The sequence below is a fragment of the Perca flavescens genome, chromosome 17 (genome assembly GCF_004354835.1).
Source record: "Perca flavescens isolate YP-PL-M2 chromosome 17, PFLA_1.0, whole genome shotgun sequence".
Taxonomy (NCBI): Eukaryota; Metazoa; Chordata; class Actinopteri; order Perciformes; family Percidae; genus Perca; species Perca flavescens.
In genome coordinates this window covers 19,492,245-19,508,303 of record NC_041347.1, presented here as the reverse complement: position 1 = coordinate 19,508,303, position 16,059 = coordinate 19,492,245, and the positions used below count along the sequence as shown (strand labels likewise).

Sequence of the window (16,059 nt, the reverse complement as noted above, 5' to 3'; positions counted from 1 at the left end):
TATTGATCCAGACTTGCAATATAATGCAACATTAGATGCACATTATATTTTGCTTCTAAACTTCTGCACATATTTTTAACGACATTTCTTCTTCAAACAATTGACGTGTTTTTGAAGATTACTTTCAGTCTAAAAATAATAATAATAATAATAAAAATAATCGAAATATGTTCTCTGTAATTTGTTTAGAAGGTGAAAAAGGTGTTTCTAACTTGAGAAAGTATTCAACATTTTGAATATTAAATAATATAATAAATTGAATTTATATAGCGCTTTTCACGAACTCAAAGTTGCTTAAATCTGCTGTATATCACATGCATTTGATACATAAAGACAAACCACAACTTAAGAAAAAAATAATTTGCATACACAGTGTTAACCATTGTAGAAGTCCCCAATTCTGAATAAATGATATACTTATTCTGCATTAGCACCTCAGTAGCCACTGTATCTTGATATAACGTAAAGCACAAAAACAGACAAATTCTCAAGAGATAGTAACCAGTCTGTGGACTGTGTAACCTGCATATAGGTATTGGTCTTGATCCAATAAATAAGGTAAAAAAGTCAGACTTCAACAATGGCTAATATGTCACATGAGAAAACCATGCACTTTGAAATTCATGCTATGTTTTCCAGAGTTTTCCACATTTATAGAAATACCTCTCAAATATTTACCTTTTCCCTGAAAATCAAATTAAAGCCAGGTGACAACACACTTTTTTGTAATCTAATGATTAATAATAAAGTCTGCTAAATGAAATAAATTGCAGTGTGAATGAAAACAACCCAAAACTGAAATAACTAATATTTATTGTTTTTCATGTATGGCATAATTGGTTGATAATTGATTTAAAAACACAAAGTGCTCCCGGCAGCAAAGCGCTTGTCTTTTTATCTTAGATTGTGTTTCTAGCAGCATCACATAAGTTTTTGTTTGACTTCCCCGATATCTGAGCTTCAGAGACATGGTCTGGAGAAGAAAAAAAGAAACTGGAAAATACATTTTTAAAATAAATAAACAGCTTAAAAGATGGTTTGATCTTGAGTTTTTTGTTTTGGAAATCTGATTTCTTCCCAGGCTTCCTGTGTGCTGTGGAACAGAAATGTCAGTCAAAGAGACAAGGGGCTGATGCAAACAGGCCTGGGCCAAAGGAGTGAATTGGTGTGTGTGTGTGTGTGTGTGTGTGTGTGTGTGTGTGTGTGTGTGTGTGTGTGTGTGTGTGTGTGTGTGTGTGTGTTTGGATTGGGGGAACGGGGGTGAGGAGCAGGGGGGTGTTGCTATGAAAACAGCCACAAGGACAGACTGAGCATGATCAAAAGCCTAGCGATGCTCTGCAAACGCAACTGGAGGGGAAAAAAAATACCCTCAAAACAAAACAAAAAAAGAATCATTAAAAAGGGGCCAAAACAAGACAGTCAATTTCAACCAGAACGAAGACTAAAAACGTGTTCAAAGTGAAGCCATGGGAGCAGCGAGGGCCTTGACTGCAGCCAGATAAATCAAGACAAGCTGATGAGGAGCTGAGCAGTGGAGCGAGGGAACAGCGGCAGCAGAGGACAAAGGCTCGGCTTACCCAGCTCTGTTATCATTTGTATGTTGGTTCCACTTTTTTTTTCCTGACTGAGTGAAACCAATGGCAGTAGTTTGCCAGGTTTAGCTAATGGTGATGAGACAGTGCAGGGAAGGGGAGAAATTGTGTCGTTATTGAAACTGTTTCAAAGACTGCAATAAAGGCATTTCGCTGTCTCAGACTACTCGTGTCAACCCAGGGATTTACTCCGATTCATTCATGGTTGTCCAGGATCTAAAAATAAAGCACCCTGGATTAGAGTGCACAGTAGATACAAAGCCAGAGCTGTCACGCCGCTATACCACTATAACAACAATAAATTATTTCACGGTAAGACAGTGAAAGGGATAAACATAGTCTATAAACACACCTACTTTACACGCCACACAAACAAAATTGATCATGCAACTCAGATGAGCTGGGTTTTTATGTTCCAACTAGACCTTAATCTGCTCCTGGCGCTGTAAACTGAACATATGACAACGTAATTACAGTATGTGGTTCCAGTAAGACATGCAGCCACTCTCCCCTTTGCACATAACACTGAAGCTTCTAGAGTTTGAGTCGACGAAGGCAACCAACGACTCGAACATGGATAGCATCTAGTTTTGATGATTACGTATGCGGTCAGCAGTCTAATGGGAGAGCCTCTCCGCAGGTAATGGCTGGCCCGGTTACAAGTAACATTAGGTAGCTCCTTTCTCTTTCTGGCCTTTTCTTAGCTGGCCTCATGCTCCATTGCTCCCTAATTGGGTCAGGGGAGACAGAGTAGCCAGTCTCTGGTGCTTTAGAAGGCCCCTCAGAGATCTGAAAGTTTCATGAGTCCCCACCACCAGTGGGAATACAGCCTCTGCCATTGTTATTAATAAATGAACCCATTTTGCAACCAAGGCAGTTTTTTTTTCACTCTCTTCCCTTTTTTTTCTCTCTCACCCTCTCCATCAGGCTAGGTTTCTCTTGTGCATTAGTGGACAAATTGCAGGAGATGTAGCAATAGTCCTCACAATGTCTGTCTGACATCCTCAAGTTACAGTTGTCCACATTGTCCTCAGCAAAGATATTTTTCCAGTCCTTTCAGCTAACATTATCACCACTTGAAAAAAGCTATCCAGATGGAATCATTCACAAATATGATCTTGAGTTGGGCAAAGCTACCAGCGCCATGAAAGTGAACAAAAATTCCACACCACGCATTCCCCAAGTTCATTTGACCTTGAATGAGTTGGAACTTTTGGTAGCAGCATGATGTCTAAATCTTGGATTATTAGCACTATGAGTCTACGTCTGCCCATGAGTAATGAGTTGAACTGAGGTTGTTGGGTAGGGCATGCAGTATTTGCATTTGAGGTAGGTGTAAACAGCTTTACCTAGCTCTGTGATGATGGGGATGTTGGATCCGGTGGTGACGGAAGCCTGACGCACAAAGCCATGTACTGGACTGCTGTCTGGAGATGACCTGTCCATTCCAGGAGGCGTGAAACCTGAACACCACAAACAGATTTATAGAAATCAGCAAATAACAAATAGAGTAAAAAGCTGAAATGGCAGTTGCTGAGAGCTGCTAAGCTAGTTAGCTCAAGCAGGAGTTAAGATGTGTTTTTTCCTCATCATGATTGAATTTAGTTTCATTTAGAGTACCAAGGTGTCAGTTCATCATAATGGATATTTTTCAAAATAAGAGCAATTTTAGTTGTATCTTTAGCTAAGGCTAGCTGCGGCTAACTCATGAGCTAGCTTTAATCGGATGTAGCTGACTTGTTGTTTGGTAACCTTCTGCAAATCTGGCATGCTGTTTCTCAGAAATTATGCATTTCCTATGGCAAAATAATTGGTAAAACTGAATAATTTGCAAAACAATAAATCAGATTCTGGTCGTAAATATTTCGTCTTTTTGTATATTACTGCATGTTGGGCAATAGGCTACTATATGTTGCATTTTTTTTTCTAGGTAAAGGAAAATACAATCCAAGCAAAAACCTGCATGTCTCTTAAGGGTGTTTACTGCACATGTATTATAAGCATGAGGATATGAACTGGAACTCCGTATCAATACCATTATACAAAGTGCATGTCAGCTCACTCAGCATGAAGTCGTTAATGTGCGCGTTCTGTGTCATTCAAATGTGTGGATTGACAGAAAAAAGAGGAAGATGGAGGAGAAGGCTAAGTAAACAAGGCACCTGCCTAAAAATTGCAATACGGATACTGTGCTTTTAGGGGTCAGCTAAGACATATTTAGCATTCACATCCCTCCATCAACTTGCAGACATAAATTTTATATGTCGTTCATTTTGTTACAATAAAATTGGTGAAGTGGATCCTGAAAACCTTTTATCGGAAATGGTGCGGCTCGGGACCATGAAATACAAGTGCAAGTGACAGGAGTATGAATTCACATGACTTCACATTTTTGCATTTCCTCAAAGTGACAAGTAAACACCTTAAATCTGTAATGCTATATGCATAATGCATCAACTGTGTTTTGACATCCATCATTTAGTGCTGACTACAGCAAAATGCCAGCTTATAGTGCCACCACCAAGGAAACATAATGCAGGGAATATATTCAGGTCACAAAGTTTTAAAAGGATTGCAGATTCTCCACGTATGTGAGAGTGTATGTGCATTTCCTGTGAAGGAAGTCAATGAGCTGCTTACATTACAAAAGAGATCTTCCAGCCCTTTGCAATAGATAAGACACCAAATAGTTTAGTACACAGCTGGAAGCACACACTGAGCTGAAGCATGGATAATCATAACTCTTGTTATACCAATTATTGATCTTGGAAATAGCAGAGGTTTGACACTTCAAGTCATTCAGGGAGCACGAGCTCAGACAGTGGGAACATCATTTTGTCGATGTCCATAAAGGATGATGTTTACTCCACTGGAGAGTGACAGCAAGTTTTTTGGATGCAGCTTTTAAAACACTGCACTTATTGTATCATAGTGAAAATGAAGACAGTACAGAGCACTAAAAGAAGAGCTTACGTTTTGTGTGTACAGTGACTCTTGGTAAGAACAGCGATACATAAGGCCTGCTGCTGAGCTGCTTTCAAAACCTGTTACATGTAGGTTACAAACAGCTCAAAAGTTACAATGTGAGCTGGTAAGCTCCAAACAGAGAGCTGTATATTTTCCTAAGACGGAGCCAGAGTACTGCAAAACCAGAAGACTTTATGTCTATGACAGATAAAATATTCCTGTATCTCTTTATGCAATTAAACCTTAAGATTGAAACAACTATGCTGCTTTAATCCTCTTAATTAAGGAAATATAAAAAATATTATAATTGGTATTTACTTGTTATGTAACATTTAGGCTAATTAACACATAATTTCCTTATTGCCTAAAATAGAGAAGCCAGAGTCTGAACACCACCTTGATCACACACACTACCCTACGTCTCCTCGTCTGGTTGGCTGTTGCTACTGTGAGGCTGTAACCTTATCTTTTCAGCTACAATGTACAATAGACAAGTAAGATCTGGGTTACATATCCCCTTATCCCTGTAGCCCCCCGGGCACAGATATGCTCTGTTGTTGACTACATGCTACAGCAGCCGTGAGAAGCTCTCCCCCAGGAAAGCACATGTTTACTTATTCATTTGCACCTTTTTTTAAATTCCACAGACAGTGTCTGAATGGGAGCATCGCTAGGAGGAAGGAATCCCCAAAGCATTACCTATGATACAATAGTAGTGTCTGGGTATGTGCGTGTGTTTCCTTGTGTATGCATGATTGCATGTCACTATGGTGTGTGTGTTATCTAAAGTGAAGTATTTATCACTGAAATGGGTGGTTGATGTAAGACCTAATTATTGATGACAATAGGTTCCATCCATCGACCCTGGGAGAGGCTAGTGGGCTTCCACATTGAGGCGGCTTTTTGTGAATACTGCTCCCCAGAGCAGCATGCTCTAAGATTTACCCTTGCTTATTGTTCCTCAGTGGCACTACTATCGACAGCACATCACTCACTCAAGGCTGGAGAAATAACAGAATTGGCATTCTCCTAAAACATGTGGAAGTGCTCTGCACTAAAAGATAATGGCCTCTTGGACCTTCAACTTTGATTTGTATTTACAACAGTCAATGTGGTGGCACTAAATAGTACTGAGCCCAAGGCATGTCGTGCCTTCTGGGCTAATCATAAACTGAGGATTACCCGTTTGTTGAGGATGTGCGTGGATAGAAAGTGTTGGCATGGATGTGTGTGTGTGTGTGTGTGTGTGTGTGTGTGTGTGTGTGTGTGTGTGTGTGTGTGTGTGTGTGTGTGTGTGTGTGTGTGTTATGTGCGCGAACACACAAGCATGAAGGTGTGTGCGTGCATGTGTCGCAGTTTTGTTGTGACTAATGAGGAGCAGCTGAATTGGCCTGCCTGGTGATTTGTACTAGCTGCTTAATGATGATGAGGCCTGATGGGATGCCAGGTTCGTGTGTTTGTCTGCGAACATCAACAATCTGTTCCAAACAATCTGCCAGACACCAGATCAGGGGGAACAACATCAAATGACACAGTCATGTTGATTACATCATTAAAAAGTATTATCAAGGAGTTTTAGCAGCATGTAATTACCATGGACAAGACTGAAATCATCAGAAAATGATGTGTAGTAAACACTCTTCAGAGGCCTGATGTGTGTGGGAACTTCTTCAGGAGTACAGTAAAGTCAGTTTATAGATGCCACTTACCACAAACGTACAGAGTATTTCAATTAAGAGCAGACTGTGCCTGACAATCTACACCCATCGCTCCTGTGTGGCCTTCTCCCCCCGCTTTTCATCTTTGACTACTGCCTTCCCTCCCTGCCACAACCTGTCCCCTTTGTGCAACAGTGCACATGGAGTGTAATAGGACGTTCTTTACCTTGGGAATTAGCCTGTAAGACCCCGATGCTGTCATCAAACTGCATAGATTTGATGTTGAGTGATGCCAAGATGCATTCCTTATCCTGCAGTGAGGTATCTTCGATATTGTTCTGATTGGCTGACAGTATAACGCACATGTCGCAGAGGTTGATGTTGACAGCCCTTAAATCTGCCCGACTTAATGGCGTACCCTTCGGGGTGAGGAGAACATAGAGAAAGAGCAAGACATAGAGAGAGGGAAAGCAAAATGCAGAGAACAGACAGACATGGGGGAGAGAAAAACAAATTTCAGAAGTGAGCGGAGTGGAGCTTTGGGAAATTAGTTAACAAGTATTCTTGTTTTGAGGCGATGACATTCCACTGATCTCACTGGGCATTGGAGAATCAGAGACATGGACTAATCTAAAGGCTAGCCTGCGCTGAGGGCTGTGTTTGGGATTCTCCTCTGATCATCAGTCAAGCCAGGCCTAACAAGCTCTAAGGCAGCAAGGCACGCCATTTGTGATGGGCACTGCAGCTGCAACACACATAAACTCCATTTTGGTTGTGCAGAATGTGTCACTGCGCTGGATGAGGGGGGGATGAATACACTCTCATGGAGTGATCATTCAATTGAGTATTGTGAGATTAAATCAAACTGACAATCCCTCTCAGGATTTCAATGTGCATGTAAGTCAAAATGTCAATGTCTTGTTAGTTAAACAGAGATTCTGGGTTGAATGCATCTTCTATGGCAATGAACTGGTACACTTACAGGTAAGATGGAGACCTTGGGGAAGTTGTGTAAAGTCTCCCACTCTCTCCGCAGGTAATCCAGCGAGCCCACAAAAACAATAGGCTTTAGCTCGTGGTAATGGAAGTTGCTGGCTCTTAAAGGCATCACCAAGTTTCGCAGCCCCACTAAAGCGGACGTGACATCCCCAAATATACAGACCACCACATGGCCGCTCAGCACTGTCATGGAGGCTTCACTCCGGGTCTGCAGGGAACAGAGGGATACAGGGGAGGGGGAGAAAAGCAGAGAAAGAGGGATGAGGAGGAGTGCAGATAGAGAAGAAAGGAAGAGACACACAGAGAGAAACAGAATTATAGAAAGAAATGAGTGTTGCTAACAGAAAACAGGTTAATGTGCATGACGTTAGTCTGAAACAGAAGTCTGTTTTAAACTGTTATAAACTCATTTTAAATAGTTTGTTAACCAAGTATTTAGCTGAATTATATATGTACTCCACAATAAAAGCATTCTACTAACAGGTCTTACTATTTACTGTAAACAAACTAAAGTTTGGTTAACCACTATTCTGTTTATAAGCAGTTTATTAGATAATCAGAACTAGGAAGTTCACAGAACAAAAACATAACGTCGCCTTTTTTCAAAGGGCAACTGATTCAATCAGGCTGGATGCAGTTTGTAAGATTTTAGGCACATTCAGTATTCAGAGTAGGACCCTGTCATGAATCAGAGAAGTATAAATAAACAAAGCTCCTCTATTGTATGACGTTCGTGTTGAAAAAGAACAATGCAATGCCCTGCTTTCAAGATCTGTCGCTTGTCGCGGCTGTTTGATGTGCATTCGATGCAAGTTTGAGTGTATGTTAAGTAAACTAAATGCTCCTATGATCCCAGTTGGTTTGAAACTAAAACTGTATCATTGTTTATTGGAGATATAAGGTAAAACTAAGAGCATCAAGGGACCAGACCACTGCTGCAAATGTGCACATACTCTCAGCTAGTTGCCTGATCGGGTGGATTAAATGTTTTCAAGTATCTACATGTCCAGAACCTTTTTTATTGGCACAACTCAAACATCCCTCAGACCCCCTTAAGCTAATTAACAGCAACAAATGTTCTTAAATGTCCACTATATAGATGACTGCGCCTTCTATTTTATATTTGATTTGGGCAGGATTAACTCAGCCCTAACAAACTGTGCACTAACATAAATGCTTACAAACTGCTTTGTTAAAACATCTAAGCAAACCCATGCGTGAAGTGTTGAAATGCTGTTCACAGATCTTTGGTGGATAAATAAAAAAAACAACAATAAACTCACCTTGAACAACAGAGAGGCAGTGAGAGAAATTTCAATACATATTAGTATGTGATTGTGTTACTACAATATTGAGGGGAAACTTTGGCTCCTGAGCATACTTACTTTAACTCAGTTTTTTTGTTGTTGTTGCATATTCTATTATATTTTAGAGGTTTTGCAGTTACACGGTTTCATGTTCCACTCACCAGGATAACTTTTTCGATTTCCTTTGACGGGCACCAGTGAAACATCCCCGTCGAGTCATACCTCTTCACGTTCATGTCCATGCTCTCAATTTGTTCATTTCCAGGTATTTGAAGGGGGTCGTGTCGACTGGAAAAAACAGAGCAATTTATTAACTGTTTGACCATTTCGCGAAATGACTGCAGTCATGGTGGTAACATGAAAGAGGCAAAATACCACCTGGGTTTCTTGAGATCTATGCTGTCTAATCATACAATGTATCAAAAGTCCATCACATTCTGAGAGTGTTAGACTTTCTACTGCACCACATACTATATGTCCCATAACTACTATATCATTCCTCCATTCCTTCTTGTCCTTGATGTCAAGCCATCAGAAAACTCAAAGACCCTGGTGCTTGCAGTGGTGCGGTGCAGAGAACAGCAAGACTTGAGTGCTACTGACTGAATAGCACGACAACACAAGGCCAATTACCCGCTTTTACCCTCTCTTCCAGCTCCTGACACCATGCGGCGCAAATAGTAAAAGCTCCAACAGGCTCACACTTTAAATATTTCAGGAATTTGCCCAATCACATTTTGCTTTCCCAACTGATGGCCATTAATGTTTCAACATCATGTCACAACCAAACAGGCTAATCCACAGCACTGGGCTGCTGAGTTTTATCCGGTGTAACACTGACCATGAAAGGGCTCCTGTCAGTCCTGTTATACCGCTTCTCTTGTTCTCGCATTTATACTACGAGACGTGTTCTCACAGTTCCTCTAAAGGCAATCCATAAAATGTTATCCAAATCACTGAGTCAGGATTAACTGCAGAAATTTAGTGCTGTTCCTCATTACACTGCTTGTTTAACGGGATTGCAAATGTAATTTATTTACAATTCAACCCAAATAATGAAACCCTTGGTTAAAACAGCACTATACAGACTCCAAAAAAACAGGGACCTGCAAAAAGACAGACATTTGAGTAATATGGGAGAAAACATCTCAAGAATTTGACATACATCTCTCTCAGTATCACTATCTCTATCCTCTATCAACACTGTCATTCACTGACAAGGCTTTGATGTTGCCTTTTCCTTCAGCCTGCATACCAATGCAGGAAAATGTAAAGTTAAAAAAAGCTGTCAATTAGCCACCCTCTCTCTCCACCTCTCTTTCCTCTATCAGTTAGTGCAGGTGATAATAACACTGACAGCATTTAGTGTTTTTACACTCAGCCTGAATCTTTCATCCAGAGCCGCGTGTTGCGCCAATCAACTCCACAGAGCCCCCGTCACTTCAATCTGCTCAGCTCTGCTGGCCTCCACACAGGGGCTGACTGGCGCATGCAGACGGGCTGCCGCTCCAGCTCTCTCTGCCAAGACAGCTATCTTTCACAGAGCTGTCAGCGGTGTGACTGGCAGCCTGTCACTGGCTCCACACACCTCCTTCTCCCTCTGCCTTCTTCCTGCCTCGGGTTGAACCAACCACAAGACTCGGGGAGAGAAGACATGACATCTGTGCCACAGTGCCACGCCCAAGAGATATCAGCTACGGATGATACTGTGACATCTTATGCGATTGGATGCATGTCGTCAGTCATGACCCGTCAAAAAGGTTTGTGGAAATGGTGTTAATGCCATGGTGGCAATGCAGCTCGTTAGCACAGTGACACGTCAGATTGGCAAATGGGAAATTAATAACAGCCAGGCTTAGGATGGGTCAGCTAGGATGCAAAATATGATTAAATGTCACCCTCAGTGTTTAAAAAAAATACACATATATTATATGTATATTAAATATATATTTGTAAATACATTTCAAAACTATGTAATTTCTACCTTTAATTTAATTTATAAAGTGTATCTTTATTAGAAGTTTCCCAGTTCAGATTGCAAAGCAAACATTTTCCCTGGGTGACATACAGTATTTTATCTTTTACACTTTTATATAGGACAAATATTTCCCTCACAACATGTCTCACTCCAGTGTCTCACTATCTCTCTTTCTTCCTCCCTCCATCAGTATATATTTCAAACAGAGTTGAGTTATTCCAATGTATCACTCTGCAGTCACAAGCTGGGGATGGGCGTGCTCCCCCAATCCCTCTCTGCCAGACTACGAAGGCAGCCTCTTGCTTTGAAAATTTCCCCCATCATGCAAACTGACAAAGGCATGCTTTTCAAAAGCCCACAGCCAATCTGTTGATCATTATTTATTTACAAAGGCCTTCAGGCTGCAACTCCTGTAAAAACCATACTTGATACGTATGCTGGCTCTCTCGCTAGCTCTCTACTGAGTTTTCCCCCCTCCTTGCTTGTAGAATAAAGTATCCCTAAGGCTACCTCAAACAATCACTTTTCATTGTGCATAAAATCCACCTTGTAAAGCGCAACTGTTTAATATATATAGTGTTATATGTTGACAGGGGCAGCTGTGAGGGGGAGGGCTGTGGACTGTGATGGGTAATTTGATGTTTTGCTAAGGGCTAAGACTGGGAAAAATAATCTACACCTATAACAGAGGACCTGTCATCCCAGTACCCAAGAGCCAGCAGAATACAGAAGCACCCCTAAAGCATAGAAAACTTTGACACCGCTTTGAAGCGTTTTCAAAACTGAGTAAATAACTTGCAAGAATTATTATTACTGCGAGATCAAAGCAAAGATGCATATATTACATGGCAAACAGGGACCATCTCCTAAGCAAAAAAGGAAGAGAAGAAAAGGTTTTGTGCAACCTAAGCAGCCTATTAAACAAGCAGTTAGCTGGAAATGTGCCAATGTCTAGTTGTTTTGTAGCAGTTTTCTCCCTCTGAGCAAGGGCATCTAAAATGATGCTCTGTTCCAAACTAGACTGAAGGGTATGACTCTGTGTTGGGCTAATGGTTCGGCAAGTGTGAAGGCTTATTAAATGCTTGTTTTGTGGAGAACTGAGGGGGAGGCCGACAAGTACGGACAAAAATCACATAGGCATGTGAGTGCAGAAAGAGGAACTCTGCCTAAGGGAAGCTAGCAGGACCAAGATACAAAGAACTCGAGTAGAATGTAAGGAAATACACAACAGTGCAATAATAACCAAAAACAAAATGCAAAAATAGATTTAAACATTAAAAGATAGAAAATAAAACTATTTAATATTATATTATATTATATTTTATATTTGTATATTATTCTTATTTACAGAAACTACGTATATATAATGGAATTTTTGTTTGTAGAGATTCATATTCCATACAAAAAAATATGTTTTTGAGTTATTTATTTTCCCACAATTCAGATACAGTAGTTTCTACTGCAGTGCAGCTGTACTGCGTACCTTCTAACAGTGACAAGGGTGTGTGACAAAAAACACACAGCTCTCTTTTTAGAATTTCCTATTGTAAAGTCATAGAATTGACAACCATAACATATACTCTCATTAAGAGTAGGGCAGCGTAGCTATGAGTGTTCCTGTCCTGTTAGATCTTCCCCACCATGCCTTTATCCTGCCGTCCCAATCTGCACAGCTCGGCCTCCCGTATTTTCCACTCTGTCGTGTTTCTAATCCTGCCTCACAACCAGCGGAGCAAAAAAAAAACTACGCCTTTTATCTTTCAAAATCAATTAAGAGCCATTTAATTCCACAGGACAGGATAAAAGGAAGGTAATATTTGAATTCATATTTGATTGTAATGATACATCTCACATATGGCCTTAAGTACCAGAAACAGTACTCACAGGGGTTCCCACAATAGAGGAGTAGCCTGAGGGCAAAGTAACCATGCAGGTCTCTCTGATTGGTTGCCGGTGTCATTAGTGCCAGCATTGTTTAAGGAGCACATGTGGACCAGACCGAAGATGACAGCTGGGACTTTAAAGCCAGAGGAGTTTTCAAACGGCTCCTCACAGCCGCTTTTCATGACAGAAATATTATTTCAGCTCTGTCATTAACAGCTGACAGCATGCCATCCAAAACAGCCACTCCCTAACAGGGCACTTCTTCTTTCTCTTTCTCTCATAGAGTTTCTTACCTCCTTCTTCTGCCACCCCTAATTTGCCCCCTCCCATCCATCCAAACTCCCACCATCTCACCATCAGCAGCATCCGCCTCTGAAGTATCTCTCACATGCATCCCTCCATCCCTTCCTTCCTCCTTTCTTCCCTGTATCTGACTTCCTCTCACTCCCCATTTGAAGTGCTGGAAGGCGAAAAAAAATCAGCGTCTCTTACCTCATCATTTTGGGTGAGCAGTTGGGTGAGTTTCGCATCCCTCCGTTGCGCTGCTTTTTTTTGGGCGAGAGAGTTGATGGATGCTCGTCTTCGACTGCAAACACAAGCACAGAATGTCAGAATAGAGACAGATGTTTGGGAAAGTGTGGTGGACCTGACATGAAAAAAAGAAGCCAACAGTCAATCAATCATTGCAAACAAAAAAATGAACAGAAGAAAAGGATAATTAATAATTCAGTGTCAAATTGAGAAAATATAGAAAAAGCATTAGTAACGGACAATGGTAAATCTGAGAAAGGCAGAAGAAACCCACAGAAAAAAAAAAGTAAGACCTGAAAATTTTACGGAAGGCTCACATCCCAAAACCCCGATATTTTGTCTCTTCTGAGGTGCACTTTTACATGGCCTTAAGTAATACACTATTGCATCTGTTCGGTACACCCGCTAAAATGTGCAGGTGGTTGGACCTCTAGCAGTCTGCATCAGAGTGACCATGCTTACCTATGCCATTAATTGCCATGTGATGGTACAGACTGTCATTGTCAGTGGGGCACGGGCAAAAGCAATGACAATGAGATAAATGATGGTTATGGAGATGGATCTCGAATGGGTTGTTTTTTTTAACCAAACTATGGGAACCCCACCCCATTATTCCAGTTCTATCCAAAGTGCACAATGGCGCTTCTACAGGTCTACCTCCATGCCAAGAGAACACTTAGCACTCAGCACACATCACTAAGGACAAGGCACAAATTAGTGGACTATGAATATCGAAAGCAGCTAATAAATACACATCGTCCTCCATTAGAAGGTCAGGACCAGTATTAAAAGTTTAAATGAAAAATTAATTATTTATGTGTGATTTAATAATCCATTCTTGACGCTTCGGTGTAAAGCGTTTGCAGTAAGCTACCATGGCCGCAATGTTTTTTTAAGATTATTTTGATCAGATTCAAGTTCAACTCCCTTTCAACTTTGCTTTGCTGTGTCAAGAAATGGGGTGGGGGAAAAAAACTCTACTTTTTAAACTTTGCTTGAGTCCCAGTCAGACAGAGAGGACGAGAAAGAGCAGCCAGATTGAGGCCAGGCCCAATCGTCTGAAGATTTCAGGCAAGCTAACAGTAGTCTGATCTTCACTATTGTCTGCGAGTTTTAAGAGCTTTCAGACAGGCACCCAGATGCTCTTATCCACTGTGTACTCTCCCAGCGCAAATGCCAAATGCACGTCACTTCAAACCCATATTAGTCCTTTGGTTAGAAATCAGTAACACAGCATGATATTAGTGCAAATTAATGTGCCGTGACTTCCAAGCATGTGGAAATTCATTACTGTCGGAGCACCCGTCCTAGGCTGTCACGTAATTTTGCTAATAAAAGATAAGAAATATAACTTTGCCTTCTAATAAAATATCATTTCTATGACATTTCCTTTATGCAATTGGGCATCCGGAATAGCTAATATCACAAGCACTTTCCACTTTACAAATAATTCTTTCTCTAATGCACTTTGAAAATACCACATCAGAAAATATGCATTCCTCGCCATATTGTTAGACAGAGTCCTTCTGGTTTAAACTTAATTTGTTGACAGTAAAACCATAAGACTTCTCAGTTAAACCCACAACAATAAAATGAAATACTTCCCAGCCACTGGGTAATAAAATCTTTTACAGTAAATAATTAAAAACTTAAGTTTATATTTCAGCTAAGTATCCTACGTACTCACAACTCCTGCAACATTTCTGAAAATAAATACTGATAAGCAACTCTTTTGTGTCAATTCTACATTCACGTTTTAGCACTCCTCAGTATGGAAGTCACCCAATGTAGACAGCAGCAGCCACTGCACTAGCAGGCAAATCCGTGCAAAGCAGCAGGAGCAACAACAGCAGAAGCAGCTCCAACAGAGTGAACCGTCATGCAGCAAACACGACAAAATGAAGGGACGAGACAGGCGGGGTTACTGACTGATGCATCCCGCTAAGGGGGCAACCTACAGTGCCTACTGTGACTGAGCAGCATGGCATTACGGGGGTGGTAGCGGTATTTCACCGGCAGACTGCGGGCGCGGTTCAGCCGACTCTCAGCCAGGGATCTGGCCATCACGTCTCCAGGACCTGAGATACTGAGGCGCAGTTGCGAGGGGTCAGCCCCAGGCCCCGGCCCCATGGGGAGCAGACTTCCTTTACGGTTATTAACAAGGGGGATGTTGAGTTTGCCAGGGTTGAACAGGGGGTCCTGGTTGGTGTGCAAGTTGTTGGGAAGGAATGCATTTGAGGTGATGGAGGTGGAGTTGCAGCCGGTGGTTTTAACTGATCGCTTTTGAAAAGATGGCCTAACTTCATCCATTACTGTCAAACAATGGAGAATAAAAAGTGTGAGAAAGTCTGTATTAATGCTCATGAATTAGTTAGTAATTAAACTATAGTGTTAAACTGTAGAAAATGAACTAGTGTTATTTTTTGTTATATTTGTTTTAAATTATATCATTGTTTTATCAGAGATTTCAGGGGAAATCTCCAAAAACAAAATTCATCATTTTACTGTACTTGACTTGAAATAAATATGTGAGAAATAAATGAGTGATAATTTATTAAAAGCCTGTATAAGGATCAAACACTTGTCTCTGTGAAAAAGATTGCAATCTTTCTCATTTCATTTAAATAATTTCTGAAAGAATTGTGCTATAAAAGCAGGAATCATTTATCATTTTATTTTTTCTAAAAATGGTGTTGAAACTTCAACATTCTCTTATGTACTTGGCACACGCTCTGACTGACATGTTCACAGTGACAATTACTTTGCATTTGTGACAAACATGAATTAATAAGAAGTCTCTCTGCTGTCTCAGTTGCGCTACACTTTCTGTTAAAACAAAGCAGAGACACGGCTTGGCTAAAGCCACTCAAATCCAGTTTTATTTTAGGCATAATGTGTAGCACATTGCTTTTACTTCAACAAATATAAAACTAGAACTAATAATTAAAAATATTCCTTATTTAAAAAAGTTGTATCATCAAACAATTCATTTTGGATTGTGTATAGGAATTGATTCCAGACTAAAGATGCAGTCATTCTATTCTCAAACACGCAGATTTTTACTGTAACTTTGACAGTAATTACAATATGTCCAGAGACAACCTGCAGTGTCTAATATAAGAATAAATACTCTGTGCATGTAG

At 40.6% G+C, this 16,059-nt stretch overlaps 1 protein-coding gene across 3 annotated transcripts in view; it reads right to left on the bottom strand.

Annotated features, from left to right (window-relative positions):
* Nucleotides 1–16,059, bottom strand: part of kcnma1a (potassium large conductance calcium-activated channel, subfamily M, alpha member 1a) — a 137,612-nt gene that overhangs the window by 9,271 nt on the left and 112,282 nt on the right. For all 3 annotated transcript variants that reach the window (XM_028602955.1, XM_028602954.1, XM_028602952.1), the window contains exons 19-23: nucleotides 12,878–12,971; nucleotides 8,685–8,811; nucleotides 7,200–7,424; nucleotides 6,444–6,636; nucleotides 2,942–3,055 (exon numbers count right to left, since the gene is read on the bottom strand). In XM_028602955.1, coding sequence (XP_028458756.1) covers nucleotides 2,942–3,055; nucleotides 6,444–6,636; nucleotides 7,200–7,424; nucleotides 8,685–8,811; nucleotides 12,878–12,971 — 753 coding nt within the window. The remainder of the gene's footprint in view (nucleotides 1–2,941; nucleotides 3,056–6,443; nucleotides 6,637–7,199; nucleotides 7,425–8,684; nucleotides 8,812–12,877; nucleotides 12,972–16,059) is intronic.